Here is a 26381-nt window from a genome sequence, read left to right as displayed (position 1 = left end):
TCACAGTCAGCACAACACAGCATGGGACTGTTTTTCCTCTACCACCTCAAACACATCGGTAGTATCTGGTAATTGTCTTGCAACTTAAACTACCAGAGATTTGTAACCAGTATCTTCTAAGCATCTTTATTCTGGCCACACTCAGAATGTGGCCTAATTATTTTCAGCCAGCTGCACAGCTTTTCAGAGCTATGTTTACGAGAAGAGGTGATTAATTATGACCCTAATTTTGTGCAATACAGACTTTCAGGTAAAGAAACTGAAGAGCTCAGCCATTCAGGTCAGCAACAATTTCATTTGGTTTATACATGTCAGTATTGTGGGTGTGTTTATAAATAGTCTCAGTATTTAATAAACAGTGTATTGTGTAAATACAGTTTACCAAATATTTTTCCTATAAATGAATATAAGCTGAGTAACATGCAGTATAATAGATTCTATACAAAACAGCAGAAAAGGGCAAATAAAATATTGTACAATGAGGAAATCCTAGATGGTAATAGGTATTTGTCTTAGAGCATAAATGAAAGTGGCTAAAGTTAGTTACCTCTACTGTGAGCTACCTCCTGATTAGTATCCTTAATCATTCAAACGTAACGGTCTCCTGGAAGCTTCAGCACTGGTTTTTTTTCTTTTTTTTTTCTTTTTTTTTTTTTTTGAGAAAAACAATGCTGTGATAAAAAGAGAAAAAGAAAGTAAAAAACAAACATAAGGCAAAGCTTCAGTGTATTGTCATTGTTGTGGGTGTATTTTCAGGAGCGGTTTCCCAAGAGCTCTGTCTCTTACATGCTATGATTTCTTCTGACTCCTTATTTTATATAATACAAGGTGAAAATCTGAATACAAGCTTTTTCAAACACTTGTAGGTGCTGAAACTGCCTGGCGGCTCTAGTTGCCCACTTCCAGGACTGCTGAACTTTTCTAGCTTGCAAATAATTGTCACAACTGTGTGTAAATACCATCTCTTGGGACTCCTGCAATAGATACTGTAGGAATGCAGTTCCCCTGGAAGTAGCCAAGAGGGATCCACTTCCCTGCACATCTTAAAACATTCTTTGGGGAAAAACTTTTTCTCTCCATCCAGGCTCTCAATTATGTCCCTGAAAATCCTGGGAAGAGAGCTGAAAACAGGGTACACACTCCAAGAAACAAAAAATATGAACATTAACAAGGGAATGGGGGAGAATAAAGACATTTTCCCACTCATACGAACAGATGGACAAGAATAGCCTTCCGAGCAATCTGAACTTTGTACAGGAGCATAAAGGCAGCAGACGAACATTGTATTAGAAAGGCAGAGGAGAGAACTACAGTGAGAAAGCAGAGAGATGATGTTGAGACACTTTCGGGGGGGGGAGATGATTCGTTGGGCCAAGTGACCTTTTCCCATCCAGCAATTTCTTCTGTCCCAGTGCAGAATGACAATGGGAACCCAATGGCAGCACAATCTGACATCCACGTCCGTACCGAAAGAGATTCAACTCGACCGTGCTGCGCTGCTGCAGCCATGGGATGCTGTGAAACAACCCAGACGCAAGTTTCCAACTTGCCCTCTTTTCTGTTGTTGTTGTTATTGCTGTTTGTTTCCATTCACCCCCTTTTATTCTCCATTTTTTTCTGTCTTGACTCTGATGGGGGCTCTTTTTGTGCAAAACAAGCCCTTCTGATCTCTTTGAAAGGCCAGCTCTTGTCATTCTTCCAGATCATCATTGTATGACATGTTTTTATATCAGACTGACAAAGGAGCTATTTGATCAGGGGGTATGGTGTGTGATTGTAAGAAATTCAGCTAGCCGGTGGCAACCATTGTTCCCCAAAGCGGCTCCCTGACCCCATTCTATTCAAGGAAAAACTCCCTTGGAGTGGCCTCTATTCATTGAGTAACACCAGTCCGCAGTCTCACTCCAGGAGTATGCTCAATTCAGAGGTGTGTCACCGATATTGCCCATCAACCAGCCTTTAACTCTTTCATCAGCATTAGGTTTCCAACACAACAGCTGTTACCATAGGATGAGCTGGGGAGGGGGGTTGTGATGCATTCCAGCTCACTGGAGCTCTCCTTATCTTGGAGAAATTTAACCTTCCTTTCAAAAGTTGCCTCAGAAAATATCCGTCTGCTGCTTTCTGCAGAGTGCAGCCTGAGTCATTTGCCTTCCCATCCCTGTGCCCTGAAACATCCCAGTTTGTTACTCAGTTTCTAAAACAAGTATCTCTGTGCTTGCTCAGACTAACAAGGGGCTTCACGTTGATTTAAATGGTCTTTGGATTTGGCCTAAAATGTGATCCTCCTGTATCCCAATCCCACAACCTTCCCTCTCGCAAATAATCTTGTGCCTTTGTGTGCATCCATGGCATCAGTGCAACCAATGGCTGTAAGAAAGAACACACAGCCAAGACTCATCTGTCTCCCTAGAAGACATTTCATCTCACATTAACAGCAGAGAAAACTTAGAGCATTCCCATGAGCTCTGAGAAGGTTATTCACTAAAACTACTCCTGCTTTCTTGAACAGAGCCCTCCATACACAGAGTCCCTCCAAAACCCAGGGAAATGAGTGCAAAAGCTCCCACGAGGTTTAAGAAGCTGTGGATCAGGCCCACAGTCCTGTGTGTGCAGTGGTTACACAGCATTGCCATGCAGCCAAAACAGGATCAGACTCAGGTGCAAGATGGCAAACAGCTATGGATTTGGCAGCGCGATGATCGATGGTTTTGAACACTATTGGGAGAACCGTCTAGATGACAGGATTAAAACTGGCCAGCCCAGTACAAATGCAGGTACACAGGTCACTGGCTGTACATTGGGGAAGTGTCTGAAGCAAATTAAACTCAGTTCATCCCTCTTAGCATAGCTCTGCTGCATCTTTCAGTGCAAAATTTTTTCCCCATGCAATGAGCACATCCATTGGCTCTTGCAGGCCATCCGTCTCTTGACACGGTTGTAGTGTCCCAGGAGTAGAGTCATTTGCAGGGCGTCCTGGCGAACCACTAGCTTGCTTCCCTGGTTGGAAATGCAACCCTGCTTTCAGCATCACCTCTACAACCCTTCCACTTTCTGCAGCCTTCCTCCACCGGCAAGCATCCTGTGCGGGCTTTGGTACCACCTTGATAGCGGCTATCTCCGGGATCGGGATTTGTTAATAAACTCGGGCTCCCTCTGCTGGGACAGAGCACAAAATACTGGGGGGGGGGGTGGGGTCCTGTCTGCAGGACAGGGTTACTTCACTGCTGGGCTTTTGGCTTTTTTTTCCCATGACATTTCAGTAGATGTCATGATGAACCCTGCATTTTTCTCCCCTGGGTGATAACGGTGGAATAAACAGCAATGCTTTGCACTGCAGCATCCTTCACTGCATGCTCCAAAACCTCTGGGAAACTTGCATTAAACTTCCAGTGACCTGTGAAGTGATTTGGCACCATCTCCGTTTTACGCAGGGGGCAGGAGCTCAGGTGGTCAACCAGTTGTTCCATTTCACGAGCTGAAATGTGTGGCCCTCTCCTCTGTCCATTGACAGACACATATTCCCACACCACAGTGCTGGGTTTAACCCCTCTGAGAACAGTCCTTTAAAATGCTTCTGCCACAAACTTGCTCTCCACCACAGGAGACTTTTTACATCAACCTCAGATGACCACAAAAGTTGCAGTGGCTTGGGGAAATCCTCTCCTCCCCTCGCCCAGAAGCATGCTCTGCAGCAAGACCCAGTTGTGTGCACAGAAAGGTGCTTCTTGGGGGGCTGTGCCTGCGCAGCCATCTCTGCATCACAAGTAGAAGGCACTTCCCTGCTCCACCCACACCATGCTAAGCTGCCACCCCATGATTTAAAGCATGGGGGGAAAGATTCAGGTGCAGACGTGCTAGCCAAGCATTCCCAGTGTGCAGAGGTGTAACATCCCTGAGCAAAATCATTGATCATGACAAAGAACTGCATTAACTAGGGCTGCTAGGATTAATCGAGGAAAGGGGAATGTGAGTTAAATCTCAGGAAAAAGGTCCAGGCAAAAGTGAAACCTGCTAGGAAAGAGAAGCAGAGACAGTCCTTGGGTAGAATGGACAAAGCTGCAGAGAAGACACTTCAGGGAGAGTTTCCCAGTGGGTCTAGGACTCTTCCCATCTGCTGCCTATGAATTCAGCATGCTACATTATCTCTATGACCTTTAATCCACCCCTAGTTACTGTGCAGAATGTTACTGCATCAACGTTTTTTCCAACAAAAACTGCAGTGTAGATCAAATTAAATGCATTTCCTCAGCAAAGCTGTTGCCTTCATCGCTCACATCTGTGCTTCCTGCCCAGAGATCACTGCTGAGGGTAAGCAGGCTGGTCTGGATGCTCTAGTTTCAAGGAAGGTCAGACATTTCCCTAGCAGCTCAATACAGGCCAAGTAACTCAAGGAGACCTGTTGCCTTCCCTGACAGCAATGACGGCTTTCGTCAGTGATTTGGGCACCCAGCTTGCAAAGTCCACAGTACTGTCCTGCGGCATCCTGACATTTACCCCGCTGCCTCCAGTCTTATCTGGGGCTGAGCCTTCTCTGTGTAGGCTGTTGGCAGAGTTATAGGTTCACTGCTTTGATGGGGAAAGATTTGCTTCCCTACAATGTCCGTCCCTGAAACAGTACAGCAGCAAACACCTTCAGAGTTCCTACCCCAATAGGGAGCAGCTATAGGTTTAAATCAGAGCAAGTAGCAACACAAGAAGGTTTCTGGGCATGAGGACTCTGTACTGTGTTGACAACCCTCCTCCTCACCATCCCAGGCTCTTCATGCCCTACCGGCACCTGCCCAACCTTTTGCCTGTCTGACCGCTCTTCGGGCTGCTTGTGGCTTTTTGTATCATGGCCGCTTACCAGGTGGCCTGCTCCAAACCTGCTTCAGAGAACAGCAACGGCAGTGTGTATCCCGTGCATAAAAAACGGCAAGGGAGCACGGTTGGGAATAAGTCGGCACACTTAGAGCTTTCTTGCACAGACGGGAACCGGTAAGGCCAGACCCGTAAGTACCAATGGCTTCAGTGCACAGTACCTGTGATGCTGCGCAGAGAGTGGAGCAGAGTATGATCTCGGTGTCCGACATCTCCCCTGAGAAGTCAGCGGAGCTCCTCTGAACCATGAATCAGGACAGGGTACGGCCAGGTCAGTTCAGCTCACTGTGCCACGGGGCACACCCAGCTCTGGGGTGGAACAGATAGCAGAGGAGCAGTGAGCAGTTGAGTGCTATCCAGCAAACTAGCCATGAAATAGTTGCCTGTATCACAGGAGGTTTGCCTTGCTGGCATTTCTCTAAGTGAGGGTCCCCTGAAGCAGCCCATTAGGGGTTCACTTGGTCTCAATAGCAGAGGCTGCACATTTGTCACCTCTGGGTGCCCTCGAGGTGACAGGAGGACTAAAAGTCCATGTGCTTCACTGACTGGTTCTAGCTTCCCTCTCCTCCCCACGGACATTCATTCCCAGGGAATGTACTTTAGGGAGCAGAGGGGTGGGATCCACAGCCCCTGCTCCCCACTCCGCTGGCAAGCCTGGCTGCCTGGCAGAGAGGGCTTCTCTGCCTTCTTCCTCCTTCCCAGCTGGGACTTACCCACTTTGTCCCCTCCACTCTTTGTCCCTTTGCTCACATCACCAGGAGAGTCTTACATGCCGTAGGCAGCAAGTACAAAAGAAACGCCCCATCCTCACCACAGGTAAGGTGATCGCATGTCACAGCGCTGAGGGTCTGTCCAAAATCCCAGCTCATGGAGCCTCGCCATCAGGGCAAAAATCTCAGCTGTGATTTTCTCTTCCCTGTAGGGAATTTTCTCATCCTTACTGATACTTAAGGCAAGCTGGCTCCTCCAGGGAGCCCCAGACTTGATTTGGGGATTCCTGGCTGGTGACCGGAGTGCCTGGGAGTATAGTGGCCTTGGGGCTGCCGCATCCCACCGCACCAGCTGGCAGCATGGCCTGTGGGGACGCCACCTCCACGTCACACAGCACCACCCTGGTATTCAGCCTTGTGCTGGGAATGGTCCATCTCCTTCTTGCAAGGTGGTTGGAGGGCAGTGTTGGTGGAGGGCAGGCGGCTGCTGTGGTGGAGGCAGTCGTCAAGTGCAAGTCATCTCCCTGCACCGGTGTCAAGTGCACAGCGAGCCCACAGCTCTGCAGGGGGAGGTGGTGAAACCCTCAGCTCCTCGCAATGATCGCCCTGAGAGGGAGTAAAGTGCGGACACTTCTCTGGGCCCCAGACAGAGGCTGTGAGGGCTCAGCATGTGTCAGCAACCACTGCTCTCCAATTCGGTCCTCCGAGTCCTTTAGGGGCCAGGGATGCCCCTTTACCAGCCAGCAGCAATTAGAAGGAAAGAGCTTTTCTTATAATTAACCAGGTTGTGATAGTGGTGGGATTTGGGTCAGTGCAGCAGGTGCTGCACGTACTGCCACAAGCCACAGCCATAGCCTTGGGAATCTGCAGTTTCCACAGCACCTTTCCTCTCCCTGCCTGGTCATGCCCCCTCCATCTTTCAGTCACACCTCAGCAAATGCTGTGGGACAGCATTTGGGTGCAGCAACGAGCTCTTGAAATATGGCTTCTGCCAAAACCTTTTGGTATATGAAAGCCTCTGCACTCACTGCTGTCACTGTGCTGGCTTAGTGTAGGAGAATTGCAGATATGGACATTGAAGATAATTAGGTCAAACCAACCTCTACTCACATCTGAACTTATCCAGAGCAATTCCAGTGAAGGCAGAGGAACAACTGTGGCTTTACCCATCACAACTGAGAGCAAAAATAGCTCAGACTTCACCAGCTGAATAGTTGAATGACCAGAGATAGAGCTCTCCTGGGCAAGCATGAGACTCAGGATTTCAGGATTCATTATAAAATAAATGCTACCTTTGCTTTAGAGATGTGCTATACTCTTTGCAGCAGGAAACAAGGGACAAGCGACTGCAACTGTGCCCTAGCTGCACCTCCTGCAGGGACCATCCATGCCTCTCTTCAAAACAGGCTGGAGTTACAGTGGTGCCGACTGAATGAGGGTTACAGCTCCACAGTTGGCTTCAATTGCTCTGCAAGTCCCTGCAAGAACCTCTTGGAAAAGACAGCCCTGAGCAGAGAGACATCACTCCAGTGGGTGGTCACTGCATCATTTCTCCTCCCAAGATCCTGGACATAAGCTAGCCAATGCCGGACTCCATCGCCAGATGCTGCGGCCAAAACACTTGGCTGCACTTCACAAGGGATGTTGACAGATGGGAATCAGTTTAAAAAATCCCTACAAGAGCTTGGAGAGACCTGGAAAACCTGTTTGCAATGCCTGCAGAAGCTTAGTCAGGTTGGATGGCACTGTAAGCTGGAAGAAAAGAGTGTAAGATCAAGTGCCGTGAGCTGAAGTTAGGCAATTTTAAACCAAAAATACCAAATAATACTGAAAAATGGAGTCCCTGCAGGATATCCTTCCTTCCTTTTCTTTAAACAAGGACTATTGCTTTCACTCAGAAAGCACTGAGCAGGATCCTCTCATCTGAGTATTGCAGAAGACTGGCATGGACATCCAGAGCAATCCTCACGTCCTTGAAATCTGCTCATGTACAAAAGCAGGTTCCTTCCAGTCAGGATACAGGACAGAGTCCAACCTTCAGTCAAAGCTGGGGAATCGGACATGAGGTTTAGAAAAAGATCAGTTTTGTGGTTTTGTACTTCATTTATAGCTCAGATTATTGCATATATACATTGCTTCCCCCATTGGACCACTTCCATACCTTTTCTTGGCCTCTTGCGGATTGATTCAGCTGATTCACGGCTCTGCCAGGATTTCTTTCAGATCATAATCTTTCTATGCACTGATTCCCCCCACTCCTTCTCTGAAATAGGGCTATGCCACTTGCTTTCAGCTCCATCTGGGAGCTCCTCAGGCCTCACCCTATGTCTGCACAGAGCCCAGAACAGCATCGGCTGCTGTGGCACAAAGTATAAGGAGGAATGAGGATGCGAGACTTTGGCAAAATAGCCCTGGAAAGTCTTTGTCGCTTCTCTTGCCGAATTCTCCACTGAGGGTTTGGCTCTGTTTGCGTTGGCTGCTGAAAGCTAAGCCAGCCTGATGATGATGGAGCATTTTTGATGTCTAAAAAAAGCCCCCAACAAAACCAACCGTTTCTGTTTATAACTGACCTTCTCTGTTATACTCTGCTCAGAAAAAGTCTGAGCAGCCAGAGCTTACCCGGCTCCAGCAGGTGAGAGGGACCCGTCACCACCTCCTGGGAGGATGCATTTAGCAACAGCTGAGGGGGAATGAGACACTCAGAAGATGCATGGACGAGGATTGCTGTATTCAGCCTAGTTAAATACACAAGCTGCAAATAAAACATTTGCTCACAGACCTGAGGAGTGGGAAAACGGGGTTGTCAGGTCTCCTGCTTACCCCAAACTTCTCATTTTTCCCTTTGTGAGAATCAGTTTCTCCTTGTACAGACCAGAGGGAGAAACCCTGACTGACGCCCAGGATGCAGAAGCTCAATGCACATGCACTGCCCAGCACAGGGGGAGTCCCAACTGCAACCCACCCTCCTCAACAAGGATGGCAAGGTAATCCCTACGTGGGAGAGAGCAGAGCTACTTTTAGTGGGTGTTTGACGAAATATAATCAACTTTGTTCTGTTTGCACAAGGAACACCTAATACAGCTAATTACAGAAAACATGCACCCTGCCGGTGTACATACTGGTGGGAATCTGGGACAATCGTACCTCCCGTGAGCAGATGGCAAAAACACAGCACTGGGGGGGAACGAGATCTGCACTTGGAGGAACATTGCGGGCAGATCTTTGAAACCTCTACGTGGTTCTCAGGTGCCCACGTCCTGCTGAAAGTCACCGGGACCCAGCTTCAGAAACAGAGCTCAGGCTGCAATGCCAAGGCCCTGGCAGGACCACAGGTCCCCCAGTGCCCTCAAAAGCACAAGGACCATGGTGCTGTATGCCAAGGCGCTCGCTCCTCGCCCTGCATCGCTCTGCTGCCTGGTGCTGTTGGAGTTCACATTTCACAAGGTCAACCTCTGCAGCGCATCCTCTGCATTTTCAAAGTCTTTCCCTAACAGGTGGCTGTCTCTCTCCTCCCTGTACATGCTACAGCTTGAATCGGCCACTTTGATCAGGGGGAAAATATCCTGGGGGAAAAAGCCCTTGAAGTAGCACTAGCAATGTGTTCAAACCAACCTGCCAGTGCACAGCAGAGAACGAGGGCCTGAAACAGCAGAGGGAAATGCATGAAGACCTGACCAGTAATCTTAAACAAAACCCTGCCTGAACCCTGGGACTCAAAGAGTATTTTATGGCTTTCATAGACATACTCACATCTGCAGGTGAGTCTGCATTGCCTACCAGCAGACACAGGCCAGTGTCCCAGGCTGCTCTTTAGGCATCCCCAGGCTTGCATACGCTGATGGGAACTGCTCTCCTTGTACAAGTTCCTGCCTGGTTGTGCAGACGGAAATGGCTCAGGTGATTTGTGGAAACATCTGAACATCCACACTAATCTTTGCAGGTTTGCTGGCTGGAACAGTAACTATGGAAGGGAGCTGGACACCGAGCAGTTCCCATCCATGGGGGCTTTGAATGCCATGATGCAACATGAGTACGAGTGGTTGCCCTACAAACAGTGGTGGCTGTCTACCTGGAGCACAGTGTGGTGGCAGCACTGGCCTGCTGGCTGCCGGTTCATCCTAACACTCCCCAACAATCCACGCTTTATTCCAAATGGATAGAAATCCTGGTCATCACATTGCCTGCTCTACTGATGTGGGACAGCTCGAATGTTTGTCTGAGCCAGATGCGTTCACAAAGTCTTGGCTTTAACAGCATTTTGTGAAACAGGTTGGCTCCTCCACTGCAGCCCCAACTGCTGAGAAATCAATCATTACCAGCAGTTAGCTGTTTGATGGTTAACAGCCTGAACTGAAGCCAAACTGGTTGTTAATTGGGCTAACAACTGATTTCAAGGGGTTGTTTTGCAGGGCCCAACACTCCCAGCAATTGACTTGGAGTTGTAACTAGCAGCCAGGCGGCAATTAACGGAGTCGAGGAAAATTCGCAGGCCATTACCAAAGGGCTGGCTCCCAGCTGGGCATCTGCTTCTCACAGGGCAATGGGGAGCACAGCCACATCCCAGGGCCTGAGCAGGCAAGTACAGCCAGCACTCAAGGTCCCATTTCACATCTCAGCAGCCAAAATTTTCTTGTTGATGTACAGCCGGGGCCTCATCATCCTGCACTTCAGCTACTCCAGCAGCTTTTTTTGGTTTTTTGGATGTTGCGATTGGAGTTTTTTCTCATGTTTGCTATGAACTTGCACAGACACCTTCCAGCCCTTCTTCAAATCCCTTTCCAGGACTCTTTTTTGCTGGGGTAGCAACTAGACCTGTGGTTAGCTCTGTCTTGCCAGTTTACGCCACCTGCTACAGCTGACCATACAAACCAGCATATCTTTAGGAGAAGGGCTGCCATTTACTCTATGAGCATCTCATAAAAGAGGAGACTCTAGCCACCAAGATGTGCTACTACAGCAGAGAGTTGGCAAAATAATCACAGCAAGAGCGAGGCTGAATTTTCCCTTCTCATTCTGCTATAAAATCTTTAAGAGGAAAAAAAAACTAAATTAAAAAAGGCTATTGGCCATATTGGCAGGAGAGGCCAGCCCAGGCCTATGATCATGGCTGAAAGGGCTGACTTAGTCCATGGATGAACAGAGGGCTTGAATGGGAGCAGGGGCACAGATTGGGCACCCACAGAACTGGGGAGGCTCTGGCAGTCCTCACCATCCCACTTCCAGTCCACAACAATCAACAGCACAAGCTTAGAGAAGTGATCATACCTGGGCATGGCTGGAGTGGTTCTTCCCAACACATCCAAGTCTCCCCCAGCCTCTGAGCTAGGGCTTTACAACCACAGATTATATCTTGGTCATCACATCTGACAGCCTGGAGGGACCTTCTGGTGCTACAGCCACTATGAACATAGGAGAGATGCTGTAAATCACATGAAGCCCAAGACCATCCCCTCTGCTCCCAGTACAGCAAATCTAAAGAGCGTTTCATTGCAGAGCGGCCTGGGCCATTAATCAGGTAATCTGGAGTAATGGGTGTAATCTTCAACCCATCCACACAAGCCCTCTCTCATCCTCTAGCTGACATGGCACAGGGCCAGTGGGCAGACGAGCAGTTTTGCTAGAGCCCAGCACCAGTTTCATGCCGACTTCTACCCAGAAAGGCTGCAGTTCCCCATTAAACGGGCCCCCAATATCCCTCCAACATCTCCCAAGAGCACCTCTGGTGCGCCAAGCCACAGCTGCCATGTCTCCCCAGGCACACGGGTTGTCAACACCAAAGGATGCAAATTGCATATCCTCCCTCCAAGAGGAAGGCAAACAGCAAACTTAGCCATCAAAGGTCTTCTGCAGCAGAGCCACACCAGCCACCCCAAACTGCTTATCCCAGTCATGGAGGGCAGCCTCCTGCCCCCACCCCAAAGCAGAATGTGGTTGCAGCTCCCTGGGACCCTGCCCTGAAGATTTGCAGAAGGAAAGTTGGGAGGTGGCCCCATTTCTAGGGGAGAGCTCTTACTGCTGTAGGCATGTGTGGGGAGGGAGCAGAGACACTGCAAATGGGAAGTGGGGTGGTAATGAGGAGCAGATGTGTAGGTGCTTGGAGCATCCCAGGTGCTACAGAAGTGCTAAGTGTTATTATCATGGCCAGGAAACGCTGTGAAAATCCACTGTACTCCACATCCCCTTGCTCTGTGCCTTCTCCAGGATCTGGAGCCAACTCTCCCCATTAGCCTCAGGAAAAGAGGAGACAGCCTGGAGGTGCCTTCCGCTGCAGCCATGCTGGGGACACCGTGGTCAGAGGGACTGTGCAGAAAGGAGAGGAGCACAGAGAGACCAAATCTCAACAGGAGAGTTGGTTCTGGTCCACACATGGCCAAGGAGACTTTACACCCTGTCACAGCGTGATGCAGTCCCCCAACACATGCAATTCAGTGGCAGCATGGAAAATTGTTTCCCTATGTGAGGTTCATTTTGTGGCCAGCCTATCCAACGTTACCCATCTCATGAGCTCCTGACCCTGGAGAGTCGTTCCCTTGGGACACCACTGAGCTCATTTCTGCTCCACCCTGCGCCTCCCTCCAGGATGCTCCTTGTGGCACTTGGGTCCACAGCCAGGGCTTGCTGGCAGGGTGTGGGGCAGTGCTGAGCCCTCTCCACTGGCAGGATGCGGTCTGCCAACGAGCCAGTTTGATTTGGAGTGGCTGTGTGAGAGCAAAAATATGGGATACCCCACTGAGCCCCTGAGCATCCCTGTTTCTGGCTATAAACCGCCTTCCAAGGAGGGGTCTTTAGAGAGCGGGGCCGAGATGATCCACAAGCCGCAGCCGTCCCCCACCCCCTCCCCGAGAGGAATTGCTCTCACACAAATGAAATGTGTGTAATTAATGGGCAGGGGGCTGGACAGGTCCGAGATGAAAGCGTTTCCTGGACTTGTCCTTCATTTGCATGGTATCAGAAGCTGTTCAGAAGGTGTGACTTTTCCCACAGGGAGCCCTCAGCTCGGTGGCACAATAAAGCCAGGACTTCTTACCCAGAATTAATTAAAGGAGGGGGAGGGGGATGGCAGGGACATGTTTGAAAGCTGAGCCTGATGCAATAAACAAACACCCTAGTCCTCCTTCCCAAGCCAGGGCATACTCAAGGGGGCCCAGGCAAGCCCCAACCCTGCCACAGCATCATGCAGCCCACCCCACTCGGTGGGCATCCTTCCCCCAGCAGACCTCATAGAAAAGTTGTGAAGTGAGAGAAGGGGTGGGAGTGGAGACAGCATGTGCCAAAAGGTTTGGGGCTTGGTGGATCAAGCCCTGGTGCAGCCCCTGCTCGGACGGCAGAGACCCCTTTTCTTGCCACTGTGATGTCTTCCTGCTCATCCACTGTTTCTCTGCCATAGCCACGTTTAACCTGAAAACAGCTCTTCTCCCTGCCTGGAGTTGCCCTGGTGTGTTCACCCTACATTTACTTCTTGTCCAGCGTTGGCTGGCTGGACCAGCCGGGCTCCCCAGTCTTGTCTCATGAGGCAGACTCTCCCAAACATCACTCAACTCCAGCCTCATCGCTGTGTCCAGACAGCATCGTGAGGCAAAGTCCTGTAAAGGCAGGGACACGCATGCACCACTGCCTGGAGCTCAGGACAGGGCAGTCATCCCTGCACCAACAGCCAGGGCAGTACAGCTCCCCTCCTGCTTTAACTGCCACCTCCCTCCGGCCAGCCAGTGGCAGCGAGGGGACCACAGGGTGACACTGGGATCGGTGGCTCTAGGGATAGGCACATCCCCATCACAAGGATTTTGCTAGCTCAGAGCAGGGATTTCTGCCCAAAACACCCATGCTAACAGCACGAGTCAATGGAAGCGAACACCCACGTCCAAAGCCTCCCGTCCCCAGCGCTCTCCTGAGTCCAGCCCTGGCTCAGTGTCCTGCAGTCCCCAGGGCCTTTGGGTGGCTGTGATTCTCAAGCTTGGTCCACACACCTGCTGATGATGAAGGAGGGAAAAATCCCAAATTCCTGGGCTGATGATTGACCATGTGTGTTCCACCAGCAGGCAGGGTTTCTGCATCCCTGGAGAAACAGCAGGTAGTACCAGGGACTGTCACCATCTCCCTGCGTGGGTGGTGGGAGCTACCAGCCCTGGAGGACCACATGCTCAGGACCCTGCAGGGCCCAGGTCATCGGGAAGAGCATGAGCTGCTCCAGTCATGCCAGGGACTAAGCAGTATCAGCGCAGAGACAGGGTATGAGGAACCGTTAATTAATTCACTTACTCATTAACTAACTAGTAGTGGGCTCTTTAATCTTCCAAGCAAAGGCGAAACAACATTTGCTGGCTGGAAGCTGGACAAATTCGAACAATAAATGAAGCCCCGAGTTGTAGTGCTTCTAGGCAGCATGGCCACCCAAAAGCCCTCTAATGAAAAGGGGCTAATTAGCCATGGACTGAGCGAGCTGGGGAAGCAGGGCACCCCTTCCCAGGAGCCAGGCCTGGGTGCCTTTTGCAAAGTCAGGCTGCAGCAGAGCAGATGGCAAGACTTGGGGGTGGCGTGTGGTACACATGATGGTGTGCAAGGACGCAGGGATGTCCATCCCCAGCTCAAGCACCCAGGGTGCTGGGTGCTCCCTCCTCCAGCCCTTGACTGCACCCCAGGATGGCAGGGATGGGGAACAGCCTTACTGGAGGCTGAGCACCCCATGCCATGCCCTTCCCTGCCATCACTGGCCCTGGGGGACAGGTACCAAGGGGGGGAGACGTCTGCTGACCTGCATGGAGCCAGTCCTGCCCCTCTGCTACCCTTACCTGGAGCAGCAACCCAGCACCAATTCACCCAGATTCACAAAGCCATTAAGAAAAGCAATTAGACAAATTAATGAAAGAAAAGCACCCATTAAGGACTATCAAACACCATCTCTGCCTGGGGAAAGGCCAGGAGCCATTCACTTTTAGTTCCGGTAGTCTGGAAACCACAACAGGGGGTTGCCCCAGCGCTGTCAGCTCCGGGCTTCTGTAGTCCTTGGGTCCCTCCTGGGACAGCCAGGCAAACGCCATCCATGCTGTCCTGCAGCCCAAGAACCATCCGCAACCTCCATGACGCAGCATCGATACTCAGATGTAGAACACGGCTGAGCACTCAGACCCTGCATTTCCCTATTGAAATTAATGATATATATTGACAGCTCAGCCTAGTCTGCAACATCAGCCAGGGGATGGCTGGTCCTTGCACCCTGCAGACAAGTAACACCCCGAGCACCGAGCAATGTCATAGGGACCCCATGAGGGTAGCAGCACCAGCGGGGCTGGCACCGATGATAGCAAGACTCTCACCTTGCTAGGTTGCTCCATTTCTGCAATATTTTTTTTTAAGCATATTTAACAATTTTATTTTTGCATATTTCCATACCTGAGATCATTCCATATCTGAATCCTCCATCAGCTCCTGTGAACAAGACCCAGCACCTCAGCAGGTCTGAGTATCCACCAAAGGAGGGGACTCAACAGCCCATTTTGCACAGACGCCAAGCTCATCTGGACCAGAGGTGAGCAGATACTGGCTTTCTCTCTTGGAAAGCCTCATCCCATGCTTAAAACTGGCGGTCAAGCCTCCATTGCACTATGTCCCCATCCAGCCTGCAATGGGCCTGTCCCCACAGGGCAAGGAGGTGGCATCTGCCCATTAAACCTGGAATTTGCTGCAAGGAGAACCATGATTTCCACAAGACTCATCTGGGTCTAAGATCTCAGGGCATCCTCTCACTTCCTACATCCCTTCCTTTGGGAAGGGGCTCACGCCAAGTGGCAGCCTCAGCACCATCCTGCACCTCACCATCCTCCTTCACCTCTCTCCAACCTGCCTCGCCAGCCCCAGCCCTTCCCTGGAAAGCATCAGGCTCCGTTAGACTAATACAAATTTTTAATGCACATATTAAATAAATATTTCAATCATTTCATATTCAATTTGTACACAACCAAAACAAAACCAAAAAATCCTTAAGGAAACAAAAAACAAACAATCAAAAAAAGATTGGATGAAAAGTCACCCCTGGTTCTGGCTCCTATCCAGTGTCTTTGTTTGCCCTCCCCGTGAAGAATAATTGCTTTAACCCTTTGGAGAGAGTCACAGTCCCAGGGCAGCATGTGCAGAGCGGAGCTGGCTGAGGATGTTCACTCAAGAGATTTAATGTTTCCTTTGGGTTTTTTTTTCTAAATAGAAAATTAGGCTTCTGTCAACACAGAAATTTTGAGAGAAAAACTCTCCTTTCCTAGTAGGACAAGGACAGCAGCATTCCTCATCAAAGAGCAAACCTGGAAGAGACGATTGACAATGGAAGTGCCAACCACAAACTGAATATTACAACAAAACCAGCGCAAAATGGCTCCACAGTAATTTGTAAACTTTTTTTTAATTTTACGGATGAAAATTTCCATCTGATAAAAAAATATAAACAGAAAAAAAATATCAATTTTTGGTGAGAAGTTCACATTTTCCACATGGAAAAAAAACCAAAAAAAAACAAAAACCAAAAAAACCAGTTACCAGCCCGCTCCACAGCGGCCATCACCCACTGCCTCTCCTTAGTAGTTTAAAACAAACCTAATGCCAAAGATGCTCTCATGGGTAAGAGGTACCAAGTCAGTTCAGGACTTTCTCTGGGGTGTCCATGACCCCTGTCCCCTCCTGAGAAAAAAGAAGTTAGGAGCTGTGAAGCCAGCAGTGTTTTCAGAAGGATGCAAGTGGCTTCCAGCAACCCCTCGCTCAGCCGAAGAAGTAGGCACATCCAAGGAAAGAAAGCATCCAGTGGTCCTCACCCCGGGTGTTGCAGCCAGCCCCCACAGGCAGTGCCCACACATCACCCAGGCTGCAAAACCCACCCGGGAGGCCTTGAACCACCACTGAAATAAATCCCCTCCCCATAATTGTTTTCTGACCTCTCCATCTTCTCCAGTAAGCGTTAATTCAGTTCGTTTAAGTAGCACATTGCTCACAGATTTGGATTTCCATTTTTTTTGCTTGTTTGTTTTAAACGGTGATTTTTTTTTCTCCTTTCCCCCTAGAGCTACAAAAAAAAAAAAATTACAAAATCAAGCGCGACCCCAAACAGACTAGAACATTTCTAAGTGAAGGGGTCTTCACCCTTCACCAGTCTTTGAACATTTCTTTTAAAGTTGGAGTACAAAAATAGAGCCTCTCTCTTCTTTTTTTTCTCTTTTTGGTTTTTTTTTGTTTGTTTTTTTGATTTTTTTGTGGTTTTTTTTTGTAAAAACCAAACAACGCCCCCAAAATTATCAACAACTAGAGCAGGTAATTTTTTTTTTTTTTTAATCCTCCCCCCCTCCTTTTTTTTTTTTTGTTTTGTTTTTTTGTTTAATACCCATATGGGAAAGTCTCTACATATAGTCCACCAAGCTCAGAGGAGAGTCCTCCAGGAGAGGACCAGGCAGGGCAGGCAGAGGCAGGCACGTCAAGGGCCTGCCCTGGAGCTGGAGTTTCTAGTCCTTTTACTTCTTCGGTTGAAGGGGTAGTTGAGGAACTCAAAGCGTCTGTGGGGCTCGGTGGTCTGGTGGCCCTTGGGAAGCCTCTTCATGAAATGTACCTCCCGTTGGTGCTGCCGGGTCTTGGAGCCCTTGCGCGGGCGGCCCTTGCGGGTGAAGGCCATGTACCAGCCCTCGTACTTGGCGTTCTGCAGCGCTGTGTAGTTGTTCTCCAGGACGATCTCCGTGAAGACGCAGTCCTTGCCTTTGCCATTGCTCTGAGAAGGGGACAGAGGGGGAGATTTAAGCAATGGGTGCTCAGTCAGAGGGCTGCTTCTCACTACCCTAAGCTGGACTGGCTGGTGTGGCAGCACGGTAGCAGTGCTTGTGGGCAGCCACGGGCTCACTTTTCCCACTTCTTCTCCTACAGGTCAGAATTGCCCAAAATCTGCTTTTCCTTAGAAAGATGCAGGGAGCAGGCATTGCGGCATGGGCAGACACTGCTCCTCGCAGCTCCCATCCCTGGTGTTATGCCAGCACCAGGTTGCAAGCCCCAGTGCAGCTTGTCCCAGCCTTCGTTTCCACTGCACCTATAAGGTGATTTTTGCCGGCTCCCATCCTGCCCCCATCCATGCCAGGGGCTGGATTCCCTTACCAGCATGACCATAAGCGAACTCTCCATCTCAGTGGCAGTTGACCCACCCACCCTATCCCCCCTGGAGTCTTTAATATAGGAGGGGCATCAAGGGGCAGAAGAGGGGATGTGGGCTCCACGGGGATGGTGCCCACAGACACAGGTGGCAGGGAGCACAGGGGCAGCTGAAGGCTGTGCTCCTCTCCATTACAGGCAGCAACGGGACCCCAGGGAAAGAGCCACCATGGAAAATCCTCCCAGACAATTGCTGTCCCAGTGGGATTTTGCACACCCAGCCCCCTCCGCCCCCAGGGAGGGAGCATCGAGGCTCTGAGGGAGCGTGACTAACCGGCACTCAGCAGGGCCTGGCCTTGGGGCCAGCCCCACGGAGCATCTTAACATTCCTGGCACTTGTACCATGTAATCGGGGAGAATAGCCCAGCAATCTGCCTATTTGTTCGAGGAGATACAAGGAATGTGCCCCACACGGCACCCGCCCACCTCCCTTGCTCCCCCTCTTCCCTTCTGCCATCCGGGCTGCAGGATGGCCCATGCCTCTGCCCTCCAAAGGGTGCATTGGCTGAGCCCCCCGGGACCCCCATCCCACTTCCCCCTCCGCGCAGATGGGCTCCGTATTGGGTAAGACCTCCTCTCCCACCGAGCCCCGCTCAGCACCCACAGCACACCTCTGGCTCTCCCGTGCCCTTGAGCCCAGCGCCCTACCTTGCCGATCAGCTTCCCCTTCTTGTTCATGCAGATGTAGAAACCTGTGGCCGCCCCCTTGATGCGCACGCGGCTCCCGAAGGTGTCCGTCTCCACGATGAGCTTGGCTGGGGAGAGCAGCGGGAGGAAAGAGAGAGGGAGGTCAGGGGGGCTCCGAGACGGGGCACGCACAGGGATGGAGACCCCAGCAATGCCTGACACTGGGCACTGCGGGCACACACTGGGCAGGGAGGTGGCTGGGCCAGAGAGAGCCCTAAAATCAAGGTACGAGGTTAAGAGCCAGCCTTGGCCCCAATACCCTGCCACTGTGTCCCTGCATGACCTTGGTCACGTCCCTTTGCCACCCTGAGCCATGCTGGAGGGGGAGTAGCTCTGCCTTGCCCGGCTCCAAGGGGCTCAGCAGTTCAGGTGCCACAGAGACATCCCAGAAGGGAGGCAGGGCAGCGAGCAGGGCACACACTGGCCAGTGGAGAACAAGCCAGCTGCCCTGCAAACTGAGGCAGGTCTGAACAAGCCTGCAGGCAGGAAGCAGGCAGGAAGCAGGCAGGAAGCAGGCAGGAAGCAGGCAGGAAGCAGGCAGGAAGCAGGCAGGCAACCTCTGGAAGTGCACGGCGCGCCGCCAGCTGTCCCCAGCCCAGGGGACACCGCTCCGTGTCTCTGCTGGGCCAGGGCTGCAGCAGGAGCAGTGACTTTGCAGCTGGCAGGGGAGGCGTGAAGGGTACAGCCATCCTTTTAATGCCTTTCACCTTTGCACGAGTCGAGAGGGCATATTGATTTGGTCTCAGTTTTTTAATGGAGGCATCGATCGACTTCCGAAGGAGCTATGCAAATCGCCAGGTCGATGTGCCGCCTATAAATAGACCTGTCACCTTCTCTCCCTGCCTCCGCCCTGGGAACCCGAGCCCCGCAGCCCATCCATCCCCAGGGAAGGGGGAGAATGGGGATGGGACATCCTTCTCCTCAGACCTGCAGCTGCTGTCCCCAGAGCCAGCTTCCCTCCCCAGGGCAAGCCCGACAGGGATGGTGGCTACCTGTTTGCACCTCAAAAGGGCTGTGCTGTACCAAACACCAAAGATTTCCCCATGGCACTGAAAAAGCTGGGACTGTCCCAGCTCACTACCATCACCTCTTGCCCAGCATCAGCCCCTAGTGCCATAAGCACAATTTAGCAAGGTAATTAGAGCACAGCCTGCAAAGCTTCCAAGTCTATAGCCTTATTACGGGAATAAGCCCATTGATGCCTCATTTCTCCTCTCTGATCTCTGTAAAAGGGCTCCTCAGTTCCTCAGGACTGTGGTCCACCCTGGCTTACACATCTCTACCCCAGGATGCTCAGCCACCAGCAAGCCCCAGAAAGGGCAGCAATGCAGCTCTGGAGCAGGTGGCTTTGCAGGAAGATGCTTTGAATGGCAGAAGGAGGCTGTGGGTACACATGCAAGCTAAAGTGAGCCTAGATTACACTCTGGGCTAGGAGAAAACTGCTGCCTGTCTCTGCGATGCCCTGATCCTGCATCCCTCACATCACGGGCACTGCTGAGGTCAATGGCACCGAGGGTGGGGACAGCAAGCGGGCAGCACTGCCAGCAGCTGAGTTGAACAATGGAAAGGGCATCACAAAATTCACTGGGGCCGACTGATTTGGTGTTGCTGGGCAAGCCAGGCTCAATGCGCATGCAGGCACCCTGTCCTTACAATCCCTTCTGCCAATGTCACCCTGCAGCATCTCTTGTCCCCAAACTGCCCCATGCCCACAGCCCCCCAGCTGGACACGGACTGGACTCAGAGACGAGAAATTTGGGAAGAGCCAACTCCAGGCTGTGCCACCCCAGCACCAATGCCCAGAGCCTGGCATGCACCCAGCATCCCCAGAAACAGTCATGGGGTGCTCTGCAAATGATGTGGTGAGACAGTGACCCCCTATTTATCTATATTGGGGAAAGGGGGGGGGGAATTGATCTCAGAGGCAGTAAAAGGTTTGAGGAGAATTGATTTTTCTCTCTGAGAGATAGAAAGAGCAGGGAGGGAGGGACGGAGGAGGGAGGGAGGGAGCGGGGAGGCCTCAGCCCCAGCGAGCACAAAACCATGCTTTAAAGATGCACATCGCTTCTCTTTCGGGCTTTTTTTTTTTTTTTTTTTCCCCTCCTCAAACGGCAGTTGTGATTTACAGCCACCGGCCGGGTTTGCTGCCCTGCACGAGCCCAGCCAGAGTGCTGCTCTGGCCCCACCAGCCGCGGAGGATGAGGACAACCTGTCCCCAGGGACCTGCACCCCCAGACCCGTGCAGGCGACCCACAAAGCCTGCAAACCCCAGCCCCGACCAGCAGAAAACCCCGGGTGCAGAAAAAAAAATCGGCAAGGAGCTGCACCGGCATCCCCAGCCACTCGCGGGGTTTAGTCAAGGCTGCAGCTGGCGGCAGCTTGCTCGGTGGCAGGCACGGTCCGGGAGGGATGAGCCAGGATGCACCGGCTGCCCACCTTCCCTTAGAATTAAAAAAAGTCAATCAAATATTGACAATTAAGACAGATAACTGAAAATGCCGGACTCGATGTTAAGTCGGCTGTAAAAACGTCAGTGTGGGGAAAGGGGTCATCTACAAAAATAAATCAACCCCTTTTACACGCCCACCCCCAAAAATGAGATAAAAAAAAGCAGAAGGAAGGGCTTGGGGAGGGGGGCTCTTAGCTTCAAAAGTGGATTTCTAAGTAATATTTTGGGGGAGTCCTTTTTTTTTTTTCCCCACTTTTTTTGAGGAGGGGGAGCTTAACGTTTCCAACTCTATTCTTTCACTTAAGTGACAGATTTATCCCAGTAAAATTATGTTTCTTGCTCAAACTTTGAAGGGAAAGTGGCTACGTAAATGCTGAAAAAATGCAGCGAGACACACTTGATCCCCCAACTGGACTGCGAAGAGGAGAAAGTATTCAGGAAATGTTAAAAAAGGTGAAAGTAAGAAGCGTTTTAATAGTTCTTCCAGACATGGGGGCCTCCCTAGAGATTCATATAGAACAATCCTGAACCTCTATTTTAACATTTACAGACTTGCAACTCTTTTAAAACTTTACATCTGAAAAACTGCTTGTTCTCTTTCTGGTTTAGATCAGTCTTCATTTTCCTCCTTAGCTCTTCAAATGCTTAACCTTTTTTTATTACATTTTAATAGAGTTTTTCAAGCCACCACAGTCCCCTCCTTCTGGCCTTATTTAAACCTGGTCGTTATTTAAATATGCACTAACTGCCTTTTAAATCCAGGCATTATAGGTCTAAAACAAGACAGGATTTTTTGCTTGGGAAATTAGCTAATGCCCTTTCAAGCCGGAGCTGCTCGAAGGATGGGAATAGTTCATTTGGAAGATTAATGCTGGATGTATGGAATACCATATAGATGGAATCTGTGCTTCACTTGAACTGCTAAAGTCCAGCATGAAATTTTCAGCCAAAGCAAAAGGAAGAAAGAAAAAGAAAAGAAAAAAAAACAACAACAAAACAAAACACAGAAGGGGAAGGAAGAAAAGTGTTTCTACTAATCTCCCCGAGCAAGAAAGGGAAATTGCAGCTAATACCAAAGAAAAACAGTTGTGATTCCTCCATACAACACACACGAATACAGGCATTTCCCTGATCCGGGTGCAGGATCAGGCCTCGCGGTGCCAGGGCTCGCTGGCCCCGCTGACCCCTGCACAGCGTTTGACTGTCCCAATGTGTCATTAACACACCGACCAAAGCATTTGGGCTACGGGTGCCTCCAGCGGAGGGATCGGTCCCCCTGCCCCGGGGCAGGGGAGGTTGGGGGGGGGGGGGGATGCGGTGCCAGGGCCAGGGCGATGGCAGAGGGGCCGCAGCGTAGCGCAGGCTCTTGCGCTCACAGGGTTCCCCCTGCTTTGTCTCTGGAGATGCTGCAACATCTCCACCCGCAGCCAACTGCCTCGCTGACCGTCTGCTTGGGATTTGTTTTGAGAAGGGAGGGACGGGGGGCTACGTCAGGAAAATGCCACTTTGGACAGTTCTAGTTCAGGGAAGGCTTCCAAAGTAGCCATCCTCCCTTACCCCCCCCCCCCCGCCTTTCTTTTTCAACTTTCCTTTCTATTTCTTTTCCAAAAGGAAGTCTCAGAGACTCCCAGCCCCACAAAGAGCTGGGCTGAAATGACTGATGCTGCTCAGCACGCCGCAGCCCAGAGCCCTCCGAGTCAGGTGCAAACCAAGAACGAAGAAAGGAGCAGAGCCCATCCTGCAAGCACCAGTCCCCTCCCTCGGTACGGGGAACCTGCCCTCACCTTGAATCACGCAGCCACTGATCGCTGACCCCTATGTTCTCTCTTTACAAGCCTTCACAAGCCAAATGATTTTAATGATTTCTGGCTAACAAACAGGACGGAAATCATCCATCGCCGCGCTGGGCTGTGAACACCTCCCCAGCTCCCCCTCCCGCCTGTCCCCATCGCGCGTCCTTACCGTGCACATCCCCATCCTCTGCCATCGCATTGATTTTCTTGTTGTCCAAGATCTGCACATGTTTCCCACTGGTCCGGCTGTACAGCTGGTAGGTACGGACGAGCCGCCGGCTGAGCTGATCCGTCACCAGGCTCTGCTCCCTCACATGCTGTGTAAAATTAGGTGGGGACTGAACAGTTACCTTTAGGAAATTAAAAAATATACGACACACCATTATAATCTCTACTCCTCAGAGGGGCGAATGGGCTGAGCCGAGATCACCGGCCTCCAGCCGGGCTTTACAGGGAGGCACGGCGCTGGGACCGCGGTGGTACCTCCTGTGTCAGCAAAGCCTCCCCGGGACAAGAAGAATTAAGCTCTGGGACCCAGCAACCAGAGCCCTTTACAGAGCCGTGCCCGCTCCAGACATGCCCTAAGCGGAGAGGTGCAGGTGACTTGGGAGCACAACAGGGCTCGGTGACGCCAGAGGCCTCCCCGGGACTCAGTGGGTCCTGGCTGGCACTGAGGTACCCGAGATGGGCATGGAGGCTGGGAGCTGGAGGGGGTCCAGGAGGGGCATGCAGGATGGCACTGGGCTGCCCCCCCCAAGGGGCTGGCACATTCGTCCCACACCTCTCCTACCTCTGCAGGAGCACATTACTGCTCCGGCTGCCCCGGGCACGTACCCCAACCACTGCCCCATCAGTTTCAACAGCTGCCTTTCCTCTGGGTCCCGGGCTTTTTATTTGCTCCTGAACACCCCACTTACTGAGCTTTTTAAATACAAATTTCCCAGAGAAGGTAGACCTATAAGGTGTAAGAATTATAAGAAAACCGTGCCCCAGCCTGGGTATTTAGTAGCATAAAAACCCGAGGATACTAACATGCTACCCGTGAAAACACATCCCCCATCTGCAGCCAGCTGTTTGGTGCCAGCAGTGGGGTTGTCCCCAGCCCCGGCACACCAAACCCGTTAGCCCCGGAGCTGGAGCTGAGCCCGTCCCCTCCAGACCCGACGCCACTGCTCCTGAGCTTTAAATGATTTTCATGAGCAGCCAAGCCTGCTCCCCCCTCAGCCCCGGCTTGCGAGCGTGCACAGAAGTCTTTTCCCCCCTCGTCTCAAATCCCTCTTTTAAGTCTGGAAAGTTTCGCTGCTCCCTGACATTTATAAAGATGTATTCTGAGCAAATGTTAGGAGATAGCTCCTTTCAACATCAGAAGGCTGGGACTACCCCCCGCCACCCCCACATCAAATGGGAAGATTTCCTCCCGTCTTAAACAACAACAACAGAAAAACCCAATAAAAGCAAAAGCCGCTGCTCTCCCAAAGCTGGCTTTATAGAGATATCTCCCCTTGACAATGTCACCTCTCTCCCTCTGCTTCTGCCTGTGCATGTGTGTTTCCTATAGACGGGTTTTGGATAATGCAGCAGGATTCTCTCCCCGGCTCTGATGAGGGTACCATGTGGAGGAGAGGTCATTAGCCATGCTGCTATTTGGTCTCCATCTCATACTCCAAAATATTACAGCTATGTTTTTATACAACTGCACACTCCCAGCGCTTCATTGCCTTTCTCTTTTCGGCTGGAAACTCAATTTTATTTTTTTTTCCCCAAGCTTCCAGGAAAAAAAAAAAAAAGAAAAAAAAAAGTAGCTTAAAGGGCATTTTAAACAAAGCTTCTGCACCTGTGATCTCAGGGGGAAGGGGAGCTTCACCCCAGTTTGAAGGCGCACCGCTCCCAGCGACGCGTGCCTGCTGGTATGCGGGTGTTGCAGAAGCTCTGCCCGGGCTGTTTAATCTATTCATGACACTTCTGTCTCTGGCCATACAAACCAGCGATGCTAAAGTCTGACAGTTTTAAGCTGAATCAAAACCTGCACTGAATCAAAAACCAGTAAGGTTTTGGTGGGGTTTCTTTTCCCTTTTTAATTCCGCCTTACTTTTTGGATGAAGCGGTGTAGGGGAAAAAAAAAAAAACAAAACCACAATAAAAAACCAAAACAAAAAACCAACGCAAAACAAAACCCGGACGAGAGGAACGGGGGTATCCACAGTGGCATTTAGAGGTGGGGGGAACGGGACGTAAAGCTACTTAAAAGTAACCCCGCGCAACTCCTTGAAACCCCGGGTACTCCCAGCCTCGCAGCCCGAGCCCTCCGCACCTTATTTCGCAGCCCGGGGGGCTTCCCCCCTCGGCCTCGGCTTTTTACAGCCGGGCGACTTTTGTCTCCTGGGTTTTAAACTGTTCCTCCCTCTCTCCCTCCTTCCCTCCCTCCCGAGCCCGGGGCGCTCGGCGGCCGCTGCGGGGCACCCCCCATCCCCGAGGGGCGAACAAAGCCGGGCGGCCAAGCGGGCACTTACCTGGGCTTGCAGGCAGAGGACGAACAAGTGCATTAACCTGGGAGGGGGGGAGAGAGAAAGCAGGAGAGAGGTGTGAACCGGGGGGCTGCGGGCGCGGGGCGGGAGGGCCGGGGCTGCCGGTACTCACACGTAGCTGAAGAGCGAGGAGCAGGGGTCCATCGCGGCGCCGGTGCGGGGCCGGGAGCCCGGGGCCCGGCGGCGGCGGGGAGCGCCCGGGGGGGGCGCGGCGCGGCGCTGCCTCGGCTCCTCGCCTCCTCTCGCCCTGCCGGCACGTCCTCGCCCCGAGGAAAGGAGGGCACAAGCGGCTACAGAGGGGAAAGGCCCCCGCCGGCCCGCCCGCCCGCCCGCCCAGCCCCCGGGGCGCACGGCCGGCGGCCGCCCGCCGCGGGGCGCCCCCCGCCCCGCTCCGCGGCCCCGCTGCAGCCCCGGGAGGCGGCGAGGCCGGCCCGCAGCCCCGACGGCGGGGGCGGGCGCGGCCGGGGAGGCGGGGGGGGCGGCCGCCGCCGCCGCTCCCGAGGAAAGCCCGGCCGGACCGCCGCTCCCCTCCCCGGCCCGGCGGTACCTGCCGAGGCGGAGGGGGCGGCGGGCCAGGTGTCGCCGAGCTCGGGGCTGGCGCTAAGGGCCGGGCTCCGCCGCCAGTCGCCGGCGGGACGCCCTCCCCGCCCCGTGCCTCAGTTTCCCCATCCGTAAAACGGGGTTTAAGGGCTGGGAGGGAGGGGGCGGCGGGGCCGCGGTTCCCCCGCTGGGGGCTCGCCGCTCCGCGGGCGCGTTGTGGATTGGGAGCGGGCGGGCGAGCCCTCCCGGGACGTGCCAGACATTAAAAGGATTACCGGGGGATGGAGGGGGGCCGGAGTTTCGAGAGGCAGCGGGGCTGAGCAAACACCGCAGCCGGGGCGGGGAGCGGGCAGCGGGATCCCCCCCGAGCATCCCCGCCGGGCGCTTACCTGGTGGGGCGGGCGGGCGCCCTCAGGGCCGGCGGTGCGGGGCCATGGGGCCGGGCGGCGGCGGCGGCGGCGGCGGCGGGACGGGGCTCAGCCCCGCAGCCCGGGCAGGGCCGCCGAGGGCTGCATTGTTCCGGCGAGCCCCGGCGCTCCCGGCCCCGCCACCTGTTGCGCACCGGGGCGGGGGCTGCGGCGGGGCTGCGGCGGGCGGCCCCCGGGGCCGGTACCTGGCCGGGGCCGGCGCCGCCTGCTCGGCGCTG

The 26381-nt window shown here is 52.4% G+C and overlaps 1 protein-coding gene across 2 annotated transcripts; it reads right to left on the bottom strand.

The window, feature by feature from the left end:
• Positions 1–15285: 15285 nt before the first annotated feature.
• Positions 15286–25385, bottom strand: FGF8 (fibroblast growth factor 8). 2 transcript variants are annotated; one of them, XM_075026959.1, is made up of 5 exons: positions 25308–25385; positions 25181–25217; positions 22840–23020; positions 18390–18496; positions 15286–17310 (listed from the first exon to the last, which is right to left on the bottom strand). In XM_075026959.1, the coding sequence occupies exons 1-5, from the start codon at positions 25337–25339 to the stop codon at positions 17023–17025; spliced, it is 645 nt and encodes a 214-aa protein (XP_074883060.1). In that variant the 5' UTR covers positions 25340–25385; the 3' UTR covers positions 15286–17022. The 2 variants fall into 2 exon arrangements, with proteins under 2 accessions (XP_074883060.1, XP_074883061.1); XM_075026960.1 differs by having other exon boundaries at positions 22840–22987; positions 25308–25363.
• Between the last annotated feature and the right edge of the window lie 996 nt (positions 25386–26381).

Source organism: Buteo buteo, chromosome 4 (genome assembly GCF_964188355.1).
Source record: "Buteo buteo chromosome 4, bButBut1.hap1.1, whole genome shotgun sequence".
Lineage (NCBI taxonomy): Eukaryota > Metazoa > Chordata > Aves > Accipitriformes > Accipitridae > Buteo > Buteo buteo.
Note: the sequence above shows the minus strand (reverse complement) of the source record. Positions and strands in the feature narration are given on the sequence as shown.